We start from the raw sequence: 14,559 nt of genomic DNA, 5'->3' as shown, positions 1-14,559 counted from the left end.
TAATTTCGGTTCTAATGTTGTGGAATGATCCACTGTCTTCAAAACGTATTGGTGCTCATCAAATGTAATCAACCAGTGATGAATTGATGAACCTTTGAGGACATAGCTCAAACAAATCTCAATCTTACATTATCTTTTAGCTGCATAAATAGTCTTATTTTACTTTAAGAAATTAAAAACCCGCCAATGTTTCACTTTTCACCGTTCCATGCTGCGTGGCACAACAGGGTGGTTCGAGTACGGACTGTCGTTAGTATTATATTCTTAGTATTTTATTAGTATTTTTCGTAGGTAATGAGGAAGTGAGTTACCTGTAATCTAGTAAGGTTTGTTCAAATACAAGAAAACCTTTTCTTTAAGTTGTTTTCTTCTAAATCCATTAACTGTCTTTAAATTACAATCAAAGGAATATTTATTCCAATAAATTTTTACAAGTTTATTTATTTGTGACCCTAATATTCTTCAGATTTAAGACGTGGTATACAATCGTTACCAATTCCATTACTTGTAATGCATTATTTCATCGAATACCAGTTTGATGGGAAAATCTATTTAAGCAACCCGCCACACTCTCTTTGAAAAGTATCGAGAGAACCATCGGATTGTTTGCCAGCAGATACCCGATGGATAGCTACGCGTAACTTGGAAATCCTAAGTATTTTTACACATAATATTCCAAATATTTGGAACTGTCTAGCACAGCCCGGTTCCGGTTTAGCTTCCTGTGCAAATGTAATTCTCCGCCTTTTGTTTTGTGATTAGTGGTATTGTGATTATCGTTTTTGCGAAAAACTGGCGCTAGGTCGTCTGAAATTGCAACCGTCCCCGCGGCCCCTATACTCCAGGTGCGCGAACGCCCAAGTACCCCCCGCGCTTTATCCAAATTCCGTAAAAGCCCGTGCGTGACGCAAAGAATTCGGAATGGACAATGCCAGTTCGAGTGTAGTGAGATGATTTTACAAAGGCAACCGCTATTGAGCAGCTAATTAGCATCGAAGAAACCATCGTTGGATAGTGGATAGGGAGCAGTGAACAGTGCACCCACCCGTCCGCCAACTGGCGCTCCAATTGCGGACCGGCCGTAACGCGTAGGTAACTTGGATAATTGCCCGTAGAAACCGCTGCATTGGCACTGTGATTTGAGAAACCCTGAGAATTCGCCCCGCCCACAGCTCCACGGCGGGGCGGAGGCAAGGCGGTTCGCCGACGACGTCATCCGCAATATTTTTCTTTTCATTTTCACAACCAATAAGGGAAAGGAGAAAGAGTAAGGGGTGCTGCCTGGGAAACTCGATAGTCGCCTTTTGTTGTTGGGGGACAGAGGCGCATCCACAGTGGGGCTTTCCTCCATGCGAGACATATTATCTGTTCCACGGTAGACTCTCCTGAGAAAATTCTCTCCAAAATGTGACTGCTTCCGAACATGTGAGCGGCGGGGGTGCAAAGTCACTGCTGTTCTCGATGAACGGAAACGGGAGTGGGGGACGACTCGGTCTCCCCTCCTCCTCCTCCCACTCCGGCGTATTTCGCAGCCATATGTGCAGCTGCTCCTTTCATTGATCGCCTTGGGTTATTAAGTGCTCTCCGGCTGGTGCAACAAACCAAACAAACTCCAGTTGTGGCACATCGCCCGACGACATCTCTACGCCTGCGACTGACTCTGTTGTTTTGTTTTTATTAGTGTCATTAAAATTTGTTGAATGGAAAGGTCAATACACAGCGGACTCTAATGGGGGGAGAGCACGGAGCTCGACTGACCAAGCCAAGCGGTAGAGCGGTGGAGTAAACCGGTTCGAGGTTTGTTTTTTTTTTTTGTTTTGGGTGAACTGCCTGCCGACTGCCTAGATTCCATAGTGTTCATTTTCAAAGTCTCTTATCTGGCACTTTTTCACATGATTCCCACCGGCTAGATAGTTACTGCGACTGCGACTGCGACTGCGGCATCTCGTCATCTACAACGGGCGCTCCATGAGCCGAATACTCTAAAATTTCTTGCTGTGAGTGTGGTTTTTTCATGCAAGACGCGATGGCTCACCTTGCCAGCCAAATTCATGGGCACATTGCCAAAATAGTGAAACTCTGTGCTCGATGTCAATGCCAGTGTCGGTCCCATTCTGTTCCACTGAATTCATGGATGGCGAACTCGAGATATACCCTAAGATCCAGTTTCTAAGAGAACTTCCATCTATAAATTGGAGTTTCTAAGAAATCATAGTGTTATTAGTTCATCTCTGCTAGTCCTATCTATAAATGGGAGTTTTTGCCCCTTTTTTATTCTTAGAGAAACTTAGTAAGACTTTGTATTTAAAACAAAGTGGTTTAAGCTTCTGTTTACCCATTGCATAAAGAATTATAGGAATGCAAACTCTGTTCTTATCAACGTACTTGTATCAAGCATTTCTACGCTATCTTGAAGCTAAATTAAACACTAAGCAAAAGTCACCGCACTTGTCGCAGCCGCGCAATTGTTGCTGGCATGCTTTTCATGTTTATGATGCTTTGACTTTCGCCTCGTCAAGCGCCAAGAAAAGTAAAAACTTAATTCACTTTCAACCGAATGGTGAATGGCCTGGTACATGTTTGTACATTAATGCGAAAAGTCCACATACACACAAGTGTCTTTGGAGGGTCTTCATAAAAGGAAATGGATTTCGCTCCATATTCGTGCTTTAATTTCTTGATCGAGAAGATGGTTTACCAAAATCCCTCATCGTATGTGAGAGCATTTAAGCTTTACTTTGTTTAGAGGCTATATACACCTTGGTTTAATTAGTGTTTCCGACATTGAAGCCCACGCAAAATCCGCTGGCTCATTATGTATTTGTTCATAGTTTATTCCGCTTGGGTTTAATTATTTAAGTGTAACAAAGACTAAACGCCGCTTGACTTTAATGGTGTCCAGTTATAAAATTTAATTTTTTCTTGGCCAATTTCGATAAAGAAAGGTGGATAGACAAGCCATTGTACTAGAGGTAACACCTTGTACCTGCATAATTGCTGGAAGCGGAGCGTTAAAGTGTAGCAGCGCTCTGTTAATTTTCCTCCAAAGAAGCGCTGATGGGCTTTTCGTTTCTTCTTCTAAACAAAAACTGAAATTTTTCATTTCCCCAGATTTTCAGATCCCCCAGGCCGACTGGCGATTGTACTGTCATAAATGGGAACCAGCAGTAAGACAAAACAGGCATTCATCTCGTCTTATGACTTTGTTGATGGCATGCAAATGTTTTTTCTGAAACTTTCTCAAAGAATTTAATGAATGAGAAGCCCCAGAGGGGACTGTACTGTGTAGGTGGTGGTGGTGCAGAGCTCTCTGTATGTGGATCATTGTAGTTGCACGTTCCACGTTAAGCGATTGTTTACTTTTTGTCAATAAATTGGTTTTGGTTATATAGCCATGGCTATACGACACCAGCACCAGCTAACCGCCTGCAACCACCACAAAGCCTTACAAAGTTGCTCTTGCAAATTGAGAAAGAAAACGGACAGGTGTTTTCCGGTTCTGCACACTTGATGGCTGCTCCAAATGCTCTTTCCTTGTCCGCCACTCATTCCCATTCCCATTCCCACTACCATTCTTTATTTACTCCACTCCCCTGGCTGCACAAGGTGCACTGGAAACATATCCGCTTGTTTTTATGGTCGAGTGCCGAATCATAGGAACGGAAAAACGACGCTAAATAACAAGTATCTGGCCTTACTTTCGTTACAGGAGTCGCGTTTGAAGCGTTTTGCATGAGAAGATGACAACCACAGTCCAGATGGAGAGGAACCCCAACGGCGGTGGACCCGGGGGCATGGAATCGGCCGGAGAGGCTCCCTCTGCGGCGGCGGCCGGCGGCGAGAAGAATGCCCCCATCGTGGGCGTGGCTGGCCAACAGAAAGGTGAGGGTAACTGAGGCTAATAGCCCTAATAGCACTTAATTATGATAGATGCATGGACAGGAAACCATTTAATTCAATAATGAACTTTCGATGAGGCTTAATCACAAAACAGTTTCAGAAATAACCGACAAGCCATTAAGTTGCTTGAGATCTCAAGTCTCATAAATGGCAGTCTTGGCTGTAACTTAATGTCTCTTACTCTCTATACTGAAAGCTTTATTTCTTAATTCAACTTATTGTATAATTGAAAGGGTAACTAAAGCAATCTCCAATCAACTAGTACGAAATCTAAATCCAGTTTCCGAATCGATTTGTTTCAGCCGAGTGATGGGTTCACGGTCAGTGATTGATTTAATTTCGGGTATTTTCTGTTACGAAATCGAAACACGCGATCTGGCATTGAAATTAGATAAGTGATGTGAACTCGATTTTGATTTTAGACAATGTATCAGCGCCGAATTGCATTTACCTGGGAATTCTTTTGTTACAGGTTTTAGTCACAGTTCTAATACATACTATACATAGTTATTCATTTTAAAATAAGCTTAATCTTGCTTAAAGAGTGAAACATAGGTAGCTCTATAAAACTTCCTTAGTTTCCAACAAACCAGTGCAACTTGATAGTAGACTATTAATTAGGAACGCCCTCATCCATGACAACCCAGAGCATATTTATCTACATATGGGCTAAATTTAAACATCAGTCCCCTGTCCCCAGTCCCAAGGGAGCGCGACATATGGAGGACGTCATGTTATGAAAGGGTCGCCTTGGAACCGGAAGAGAGAGAGCGAGCGGGTTTCTCCAGAGTATGCATTCTCCAATGGAATTGAGTCTATCTGACTGGGTGTCCAGTGCAAGGGGGTTTCTCCGGTTGCTCTTAAAAACTTCGCATAGTTTTAGGAAAACTTTGCAGTCGGCTGGCTGACGCTTTTCCAAAGGAAGCGCTCACACTCAAATGTCCACAAGGCAAATATTTACCTAGCAGAAACCAAAACAAATCTGGCAACTGAATAACCAATGCGAGACCCAGACAGAAACTCGTTTTCAGACCGCGGCTCCCGCGACATTTTTGTGGCCTGAAATAACTTAGCCCGAGAGTCAAGTCGTGTTGGATCGGTTTTGGGCGAGTCGGCGAGCTCGAGCTTGGGCCAGTGAGTCATTTGCGTTTTTGCAATGCCTGGCTGCAGTTCGTCGGGGGTGGAAAGCCGTAAGGTCGAAGGCTTTAACTAACGATCCTAGGTAACTAGATATATATATATCATTTATCTTACTCCCAACAGCACTGGATGCTACCAAGCGCAAGAAGCTTAAATCGCGACTCACATCTTCGGCCTCCACTGCCGAGATGCAGGCAGCATCTGCCGCCTCTACCATCAATCAAAGTAATTCGGGCAAAATCGGCCGGAGTGGCGTAAGCTACTCCAAGGACCATCTCGATGCATGGCTGGAGAACTGCCTGCGGGATGCCACGAACGCCCAGTTGTCGTCTTCATCCGAGTTTTTGGACTTTATACCGCCCACAGCCACTGTTCCTAAGCCAATGTTCGTGAGTCAGGCGGGAGCTCAGCCTCAACAACAGCAGCAGCAGCAGCAGCAACAACCATTCCCAATGCGTGGACAGCCTTACGGAATGGGCACAGGCACGCCCTTCAGCCTGGGGATTCAGCGCGTGAGTATCAGTCATTAGGGTAAACTGTGTGTCGTGAGCCGGGCCCAATAATTCCACACTTTCCCTCACACAGCAATCGCACTCCCTCTCGCATCGATACCCGATGCTCTTCCCACCCCAGAGCTTCAACGGCTACGGCATGGGCTACGCCGGGGACAGTGGCCAGGAGTTCGCCAGTCTCCCGCCCCTGGTCAACATGATGGGGAGTGGGGGTGGCGGCGGTGCTGGTTCGGAGCACGAACCCAATTCCACAGACGTGTTGGATGGAAGCGGCAGCAATCCAAATTTCAGCAGAGGGTGAGCCTTATGGAGGACCTTCTCAAAATGCCAACTAATGTTTGTTTTTTCAGGTTTCGATTCAGCGACCCCTGCCTGCTGAACCCCTCCGACAATGATTCCAAAGTGAGCGGTCAAAATACCCCGTACTGTCGCAACGGCAACATAAGTGGCAGTGCCTGCGATCTGGCGCAGCAGAACCAGTTCTTTGCGGCGCTGATGGAGCAAATAAAGATACTGCACGACACCAATTCCAGGATCTGTCAGAATCTGCACGAAACTAAAGGTACTGGCCATGTCCTCCTTACCAACCTATGTACCTTTTCATTTCTGCTTAGCGACTATAGAGCTTCCGAATTCTTTAAGATATTTGTATTTCCTGCTATTATCGATTGATTTTTTATCTATTACCACCCGATCCTCTTTCTATGTATTTGTTGCACCCGTAAACACAAACACACAGTCGATATTGAAGCCTTAAAGCACGCTCCTTTTGGTCAGCCCTGGGCGCCGTCCGGCGTTGGGGGCATGCGGCACCGTAGAGATAGCTTGAGCGGATTGAGCACCCAAAGTCAACCGTTGGTTTTTGGCGGTGGACTAGGCGGGACGCACAGTCCGGCGCCCACCTTTCATTCAGGTACAGCCAGGCGGTACAATCGGGACCTTCTGCCCTCCAGGCCACTAATTCCTAACAATGTTTTTTTGTTGCAGGTGCATACACTCCTGGCATGATGACCGATGTAGTGCGAGAGGTTAAGGAGGCGGCCCGCGTACGGGAAGATGCCCTGCTCAGCCGGTAAGCATGACTGACTCCAGGTTGATGAGAAGGATATAACCTATGGGTCAAACCATTGCAGGGTCAAATCGATGGTCGAGGAGAGGCAGTGGAGCGTGAACGATGGGAATGTTCGTATTCTTCGCGATATTGACGAGCTGAAGGTAAGTCCAAGTGTAGTCTCTTTTTGCAGCTTTTAATTACAAGATTCTATCCCTGAAACAGTCCCATGTAATGCAGTTGCGCCTGGAGCGGAAGGAGACAAACAAGCGACTGACGCACCTCGAGGCAGAGAACAAGTACCTGCGCCAGGCCCTGGCCAGTTGCTACAACCAGCGCCAGTCCTATCAAGATATTATCTACGAAAATGATCGAGCTCGAGGAGCAAGGAAGCCCTTTCCAAATGGTGGAGGAGCCGTAACACGGAGAGCGCACTCCTTCAATCTCCACTACGGAACTGTGCATCAGACTCCGACCCAGGCCACGCATTCGCTGGAGGAGGACGACGAGGGGGAGGAGGAAAATGTACAGGAGCAAGCCGAGCTGGACAGCGAAGTGCAATCGGTGGTCACCAACAAGCGACTGTCCTGCTCCAGCAACGAGTCCCGCAGCAACGGAATGCCAACGCCACCAACCAAGCTACTGACGCAGCCCACCTCGCTCGAGGGAAGCCCGCAGTCTGTAAGGATTCCTCCGTCGTTTGCCCTGATTACCGACCAAGTCGACCCGTCACATCCTCCTCCCCTGCTGCCGCGCAAAAAGGAGCACGCCCAGATCAAGCGAGAGCTGAGCGAAGCTGCCGCCGCACGTAAGGAGGCAAATCAACGTATAATAGCGTGGGTGTAGTCTATGCTCTATTCTGTATTCTAGCACTAACCCAGCACCGCCTTATTTCAATCGCATGCAAGTTCTTAATGACCCCCGAGCACCTAACCTAACCATCACCTCATTACATCATAGAATCTCGGTGACTAATCACAAAACACTTACATACTTTGCATTTCTGTTCTTCTCTTCCGGCGACCAATACTTTCTCGTGTACTGTAACAAATGTGTAGCCTTGAAAAATTGGTTAAAGACCTAGGCGTCCAGGTGGCCCTGGCCAGCAGCGCTCCAGCACCTGCACCTGCACCAGCCCCAGCAGCAGCAGCAGCCCTGACAACGAAATTCAGCGTGGCAGGTGGACCGGTCACAGACTTATAGTTTTAGCTGCCGGCCCCTCCGGGTTCGAACGGCCAGCGAAGGGCAGTGCGCGTCACTTACTTATAGCAACCGGATCGGCGGAAATGGCCAGCTCGACGAACCTCCATATTTCGCTTTAAAATAATTTATAACTCCATAACCTGTGCTGGGCCGGAAACTAAATCATCCAACTCATCTTGCAAGTCCACAGAGTCCACAGGCTGGCACAAAATCCTGTTCCCATAACCCTTAGCCCTTCTTCTTAAATTGTTACTAAAACTCAACTAGAGGTCGTAGGAGAATTTAAACTAACTGAGAAAACGTGTACCTATATTGCGATGAACAAAAATCAAATCTAGATTCTACCGACGACGAATAATTGTTAATTTACGAGAATGTTGAATGCTTAAAAAGGTATAGATAGCAGTGTATAGTTATATACCATACTTGTTAAGTGCCATTCGATTAATTATAAAGTATATTTTAAAATATATTCGATTCTATATTACTAAAACTTGAGTAGACTTTTATTTCCTTCTTCATACATATATTACATACATATATGTGCATTTATTAAAAACAATTTGTCCAAGAAACACTCATACATTGTTAAGAAACTAAAAGCTTAAATGGTTCCTCGACCGCAGGCCCACCCAATGCGATCCATCTGGGTGTTCGTCAATCCGTGTGGGTTACAGCGCATCTACGGGTACGGGATATAGGTTAAAAACAATGTCTGTCACTAGCAAGCATATGATGAAACTATGGAAATGCGATTAAATTTTGTAAAAAAAAAAAAAATAATGAAATGAAGACGAAGGACACAAATTCTGTTTACATACATTGCGCCGCCATGTCGCTGCTATCGATGCCGAGCATGGCCAGCTCGTCCAACTCCGCCTGACGGCGCAGCTTCTCACTGTCCGACGGCGACTCCTTCGGCTCTGGTATGTCTAAGATGTCCGTCTGATTCGTGACGGGCTCACATTTTTTGTCCTCCTCAGCTGGCGCTGGTGCTGGAGCGGGTGGAGGGGAGCTCGGCATGGGAATGTCATCTGCTTCGATCTGCTTGAGGGCTTTAGCTTGTGGCTCCGATTTTCCGTTAAGTGCCGGAGATTCCTTGTCCTTCGTGTCATCTTTTTCCGATGCATTGACAGATTTTGAAGCTTCTGCTTCTTCAATGCTCACTAGATGGATTCCCTGCTTGGCCAAGTCTTGGAGGTTGTGCTCGCTAAGAACCGGCTCGTCCTCGACAATTGTGGTTACAGTTTGGGGCACAGTTGCTGCCTGACTGCTGTCATCCGCAGCCTCCGCCGCCTCCTCACTTGGGAATATAATGTTGAGGGCATCGGCCAGATCCTGGGGTAATGCCCCGTCGGCTGACTGAGCCGCACTGTCCAAGGGACGCGCCACCAGATCGGTTTCGGGCTCGTCAATGCCTGGTGGCAAGACATCGTTCTCTCCACTTTCGCCCTCTGACTGATCTCCCTCCTGCTCTCGATTTTCTCCATCAGATCCATCGCCTGGTGGAGGTGGAGGCGGACAGCTTGTCATCAAATTGGCGAACTGGACAGGATCTGGCATCAGTTCGTCGTAGTCCATCATCATGCCAGCATCCGGGTGAAAGGGGGGTGCGTTGCCAAAGGCATCCTCCATCATAGCCATTTGAATTTGAGCTGCTGTGGGAGCCGAGTGACGCACCACCATTTGTCCGGGCGGTCCCCCCATAGGTGGTGGTGGAGGAGGCGCGTCGAAGTTACCATTGGTGTATACTGAAGGGTCGAAATTCGTTGCGGCCGACGGCTGTTTCTTGAACACTGGCATCTTTCCAATAAAAGGCAATTTCTTTCCACCCGGACCTACAGTCACTGTAGTCTTTGGTACCTTCGGCTTGCCTTCCGTATCCTTTTTCTCCTTCTTAGCTTCCGGCTTGCGTTCAGGCACCGTGCGGGGTCGGAACTCGGAATGCTTGACCACTGGACGCTCTACCCTCTCTTCCGAACGGCTGCGACGACGGCGACCATCACGCGACCGGCTCCTACGACTGGATCTTATGGGAGATCGCGAGAAGCGTCTGCGACCTCGGCTCCGGGATCGACTTCGAGAACGCCGCCTCTCCCCCCGATCACGATAACGATCTCTGTCGCGATCTCGATCACGACGATCTCTGTCGATGCGACCGCGACTCATACTCCGCGAGCGACTACGCCGCTTGGGACTGCGCGATCGCCGACGCTTTGATTTTTCATCTGCAGCGGTAGCTCCTGAGGGCGGTGCCACACTCTTATGCTCCTCCGTTTCCCGAGGCGGCTTGTTCTTTAGCTTTCCCTTTAATTTTTCCAATAGTTTCTTTTCGCTCTCACTTATCACAGGCTGAACGGTGTTCCACTGCTGCATAAGGGTTTCGTCCCGTTTCTTTTGCCCCTCCACTGGCTCCTCTCCGCCGGCAGACGTCCACTTGCCACGCGCCGATGAGGAGTTTATGGAATCCTTGATTATCGGAGGAGGCGGCGGTGCCACCGAATGTGAAAGTATTTCCGGCTTAGCAGAGATCACCGGTGCAGCTTCCTGTTTCCGCATGGCGACGCGAATGGAATTGGCATTAGCCGGCTTGTCAGTTGGAGCACTTGATGGCTCCTCAACGCGCTCTTTCTTTGGCTGCTGGCTCCGTTCGTCCTCCGACGAAGAACTTTCCGACGAGGATGATGAGCTGTTCCCGTCTGTGGCACTTCGCTTGCTTTTCTTTCCGTGCTTCTTCTTCTTTTTCTTCTTGTCGCTGGAAGGAATAATATTTTTGGATTAAATCGTTATTAAAAACATAGTCCCATACTAACCTCTTTTTCTTCCGTTTCTTGGACGTCTTGTCTTCGTCCTTCTTGCCCTTTTTGCTCTTGGAATCATCGCGCTCCTTCTGCTGCTGAAGGGATCGCTCACGATTCGTCTGCCACTCGATTTCATAGTTGGGAGTTTGTTCAATAAAACACTGCAATAAAATGTAAACATATATATTAATAGTTAAACTATACTTTTAAACAATACCCAATTACAAAATCTAAGCACCACAAGGATGTAATATATTCAAACAAAAAGGTATATCTATATTGAAATCGTTTGTTTCAATTAAACGCCATAATATTCACCCAATGAACCATTTTTAATTGCTCTTCTTTTTAGTTCAACAGCGTAAATTAAATCACAAACTTTGTTGGAGTTTTTGGAAAATCCAGATCAGGAATAATACTCCTAAAAGCTGTCAGTGTCGACCAGAAATCGAAAAGCATGTGTGATTTAAAATTTGGCATGGTACCGGCTTGCTTTTCGATCACAATTTTCAACGCATTAAACCGAGAAAAGTATACATTGTAGTTTAAAGGTATAGCAGACCTAAAGCTAATCTGGTTTCTGTATTATTTTGTTTACTCAAAACTCACCTCGTATTTTTTAGAATGTAGCTTTGACTTAAGATGAGCGGATGCGCAATGGAGATCGCCAATCCAAACACTGCAGAGCTTGCAGTACCAGGCGTTGGCTGGAACCAGAAACTGCATACCTCGAACCGGAACGCGCTTAGAAGGTGCATTCTCGTATGTCGGAAAGGGATCGTGATCTATGCCCACATGCCATGGGGTCTCAATGGTTTCACGATTCATGTGCTCCTCGGAATGCAGATGCTTCAAGTAATCGCGTGCCGATTTCGGGAAAACATTGCAGCTCTCGCACCAATGCTGTTCAGGATCGAAAAACACAAAATTGTAGTTTTGTGCCGCAGCTGTGGCTGGCTTTGCATCACCCTGCCTAGTTTTCATGGTCTTGATGGCGTGGTGCTTGAGTCGATTGGTGGGACTACCTTCAGCATCACCGTTTTCTTCTCCCTCCCCATCCGAGGAGGACTCCGATGAGCTAGAATCGGATGAGTTGGAATCCGAGGAGTCGCCGGAGCTTTCGCTTGACGAGTGGGATCGGCTCACTGGTTCTGGTTCAGTTTTTACAACAGGTTTGGGCTTGGGCACATCTTCGTCTTCGTATCCAATGATGCCGTTTAACATGTCGATGACATTTTCGATGGTGTCCAGCTTTTTCTTAATTTGCACCTGCAGAGAGTTTATAGAATAGGTGGATTAGACTTCTGAAATTGGCAACACACTGCCCAAAGTGGGCAACATCCCCTACCTGTAGGCGATCGTTTTCCTCAATGAAATTTGTAGTGGTCGGAGAGGGTGGTGCTTCGCCGGCAGCCAAGTCTTCACGTTGTTCCTTAAGGACTTTCATTTCCTTTTTAAGAAGCGTCACTTTCTTGACGTAGTTTGCGCGCTGTTTTTTGAGCTCGTCCTTCTGCTTCTCAGCCTCTTGAGCCACGGCTGTCGTCCGGAAATGCGCATTGGGAAAGAAAAAGGGAAACCAATAAGTTTACATTCCTCCAGAAAAAGAAAGGTTAAAATTTCATTTACAAAATGCATTCTCGAGTGCATTTCACCGGCTTGTTACACACGGATGCGGTCGCCGGATCAGATCGGGAGACGCTATGACCGCGTCGTGTTTGCTTGTTCGGCCTTGTCCTCGTTGGGGGGTTGGAGTGCATGGTGGGGTGAAGACGAAGGAAGGCGTCCAGCAGGCCGGTATTGCGATTTTCGACTACGGCTACATAAAAACGACAAATGTGCGTTTTCAAAGCGAAACTGAATGACATATCTGGACCCCTGGCGCGGGTCAATCTGTGCTCGCTCTCGCAGCGCATTAGACGGCTATATATTTGATAATCTTTACAATACATTTTCGATATTTTGTGGGTTGCGAGTCTTTAGCGCGCGTTTAAGTTACAAGTACAAGCAATCATGACAATAGTAATAAAACATAATGTGAGAGGTTTACATGTGAATTTTCGTAGTGGACACAGTAAAATTCATTTTAACACTTACCGTCCGGCGGCGGCAAACCTGCACCTTCGACGGCAGGCGCCTTTTGCTCCTCCTCATGATGTTTAAGTGGCGGCACTTCTTGACCCGTCTGCTGTGGGGCTGCTAGTGTTTCCGGAGCAGGAGGCGGCTGTTGCATCCAGACCTGATGCCCATATTCTAAAAAAAAATATAACAAGACTGGTTGGTACACAAAAGATTATTACTGACATCGAAGGAATTTACCATTTACACCCCAGGCGCCTGTGGGTGGTGGCCCATAGGCACCTCCGAAATTGGGCTGGCCAGCGGGACCCGGCATTACATATCCTGGTGGCGGTCCCTGTGGTGGGAACGCATTGGGTGGCATTCCATACTGATGGCCATAAACGTCCGGAGGACCGCCGTAAGTTCCCTGGCCATACATTTGGGGTGGCATGACTCCATAGCCAGGATTCATTTGCGAAGGTGCTCCGACTTGCTGATGAGGCGGGGGATGTGGAGGCGAAGCTGGCTTGTTCTTGGGGGACCAACGACCTGACGGGCTCATTCCGCGACCGCCTCGCCGTAGAGGAGAGATACTTCGTGAGCGGGAGCGCCCGTATCGCCTTCCTCGACGAGGTGGAGAACGCCGTCGGTCAGGTGAGCGGCGTCTATCGCGATCAAAACGCCGGCGAGGGGGGTAGCGGCCAAAATCTGGGGAGTCATAACGCCCCCTGCGAGGGGGAGTTGGCGAGCGAGACACCGAGCGTCTTCGTCGTGCTGGTGGAGATCCTGCGTTGCGGGAATCAGGACGACCACGGGATGAAGAGCGGCGTCGTGGCGTTGAACGGCGCCGAGAGTTCGACTTGCGGTTTTTTCCCGACCTTACACTCCTGTCATCACTTTTTTCGTTTCCGCTTTTCTCGTCCACGCCGGGTGGCCCTGACGGCAGGTCAGCCTCAGTTCCCGACCGCTTGTCCGACATCTGCTTCGAACCCGAGTCTACATCCATCGCCCGGAGTAGTCTTTGTCGTAATCTAATTCCTCTTAACCTTTTTGTGCGCGTCTAAGATCAATTGCAATTTTTTTTTGCTGCGACATCAGAGTTGTCAACGGGCAGTCTTTTTCTTGAAAATTTTAGTGTTGAATAGTTTTAAAAAAAAAACAGTGTTTCAAAAGAAATAATGGCGGGGCGCTAAATATCGTTTTATTTTTATAAATTCGTATAACAATTTATTTATTATCAAAAATTAATTAAAACAGTGCTTTAAAAATGTTATTTTGTCGAAACTATTATTAGCCACCTCTGCAATTCTTTTAACACTATCGATATATTGAGCTAAATTATCTCCCATCTCTCTTAAAATAATTGGAACTCTAAGGGCGGCATGTTCAAATTACCTTTAAATTAAACCGGTAAGAATATACCTATAAATTGGCAATTTATATTTTATACATATTTTCTTTATTTGCAGTTCTCTGTTATGTATATAGCCTTGAAATCATATGTTTTAGTTTCAATAACTATATATTATAGGATATAGCCGGTCGATCCAATTTTTAATTTTCCTGATCCATACACCCTTAGCTTGAAGAAATATTTACAACTTTTGGAAACAAAGTCAAAGTTTTTCATCCTTTTGCTGGTTAAAATCCCTCTTAAAATCCTTTTAATATTTTATTCTGGGACTTCTTTAACAACAAAATAAAAAACTCGAATTTTTGTGGTTTATTGAATTAAATATTCTTCAAAACTCTATCGGCGACGTTGTGTATTCGTCTCGAGAGGTCTCAACAATTTTTATTAATAAATGAAATCATTTTTTTTTTATAACAATCAAATTATAGTTCATTAATAGCACATCCCGTGTTTAAATTTAATAAAACTGCGACAACAAAA

The 14,559-nt window shown here is 46.5% G+C and overlaps 2 protein-coding genes across 9 annotated transcripts; one reads left to right on the top strand and one right to left on the bottom strand.

Annotated features, from left to right (window-relative positions):
- The first annotated feature begins 516 nt into the window (after positions 1-516).
- Positions 517-8,299, top strand: LOC108128762 (uncharacterized). Of its 6 annotated transcripts, none has more exons than XM_070280674.1 (10): positions 525-655; positions 3,710-3,882; positions 5,164-5,552; positions 5,626-5,849; positions 5,903-6,114; positions 6,292-6,465; positions 6,540-6,624; positions 6,686-6,767; positions 6,829-7,439; positions 7,662-8,299. In XM_070280674.1, exons 2-10 carry the CDS (start codon positions 3,741-3,743, stop codon positions 7,804-7,806), a joined length of 2,064 nt encoding a protein of 687 aa, XP_070136775.1. In that variant the 5' UTR covers positions 525-655; positions 3,710-3,740; the 3' UTR covers positions 7,807-8,299. The 6 variants fall into 6 exon arrangements, with proteins under 6 accessions (XP_070136778.1, XP_070136775.1, XP_070136774.1 ...); XM_070280673.1 differs by having other exon boundaries at positions 525-1,088; XM_043211746.2 differs by having other exon boundaries at positions 525-1,092.
- LOC108128761 (zinc finger matrin-type protein CG9776) lies at positions 8,296-13,807 on the bottom strand. Of its 3 annotated transcripts, none has more exons than XM_017246541.3 (7): positions 12,924-13,807; positions 12,702-12,857; positions 11,956-12,143; positions 11,217-11,876; positions 10,620-10,768; positions 8,628-10,561; positions 8,296-8,547 (listed from the first exon to the last, which is right to left on the bottom strand). In XM_017246541.3, exons 1-7 carry the CDS (start codon positions 13,669-13,671, stop codon positions 8,528-8,530), a joined length of 3,855 nt encoding a protein of 1,284 aa, XP_017102030.2. In that variant the 5' UTR covers positions 13,672-13,807; the 3' UTR covers positions 8,296-8,527. The 3 variants fall into 3 exon arrangements, with proteins under 3 accessions (XP_017102030.2, XP_070136773.1, XP_043067680.2); XM_070280672.1 differs by having other exon boundaries at positions 8,296-8,488; XM_043211745.2 differs by lacking the exons at positions 11,217-11,876; positions 11,956-12,143; positions 12,702-12,857; positions 12,924-13,807 and adding an exon at positions 10,926-11,077.
- Between the last annotated feature and the right edge of the window lie 752 nt (positions 13,808-14,559).

Source organism: Drosophila bipectinata, chromosome 3R, assembly GCF_030179905.1.
Source record: "Drosophila bipectinata strain 14024-0381.07 chromosome 3R, DbipHiC1v2, whole genome shotgun sequence".
Lineage (NCBI taxonomy): Eukaryota > Metazoa > Arthropoda > Insecta > Diptera > Drosophilidae > Drosophila > Drosophila bipectinata.
This window is presented reverse-complemented; position numbering and strand designations above follow the sequence as displayed.

Bases quoted from the DNA above. Each gene is read 5' to 3' on its own strand.
- LOC108128762 (XM_070280674.1), top strand. From the start codon at position 3,741: ATGACAACCACAGTCCAGATGGAGAGGAACCCCAACGGCGGTGGACCC. The intron at 6,115-6,291 runs GTACTGGCCATG...ACAAACACACAG, and splicing joins GAATCTGCACGAAACTAAAG to TCGATATTGAAGCCTTAAAG. The intron at 6,768-6,828 runs GTAAGTCCAAGT...TCCCTGAAACAG, and splicing joins GCGATATTGACGAGCTGAAG to TCCCATGTAATGCAGTTGCG.
- LOC108128761 (XM_017246541.3), bottom strand. From the start codon at position 13,671: ATGGATGTAGACTCGGGTTCGAAGCAGATGTCGGACAAGCGGTCGGGA. The intron at 12,858-12,923 runs GTAAATTCCTTC...ATTTTTTTTTAG, and splicing joins AGGCGCCTGGGGTGTAAATG to AATATGGGCATCAGGTCTGG. The intron at 10,562-10,619 runs GTTAGTATGGGA...TATTCCTTCCAG, and splicing joins AAGAAACGGAAGAAAAAGAG to CGACAAGAAGAAAAAGAAGA.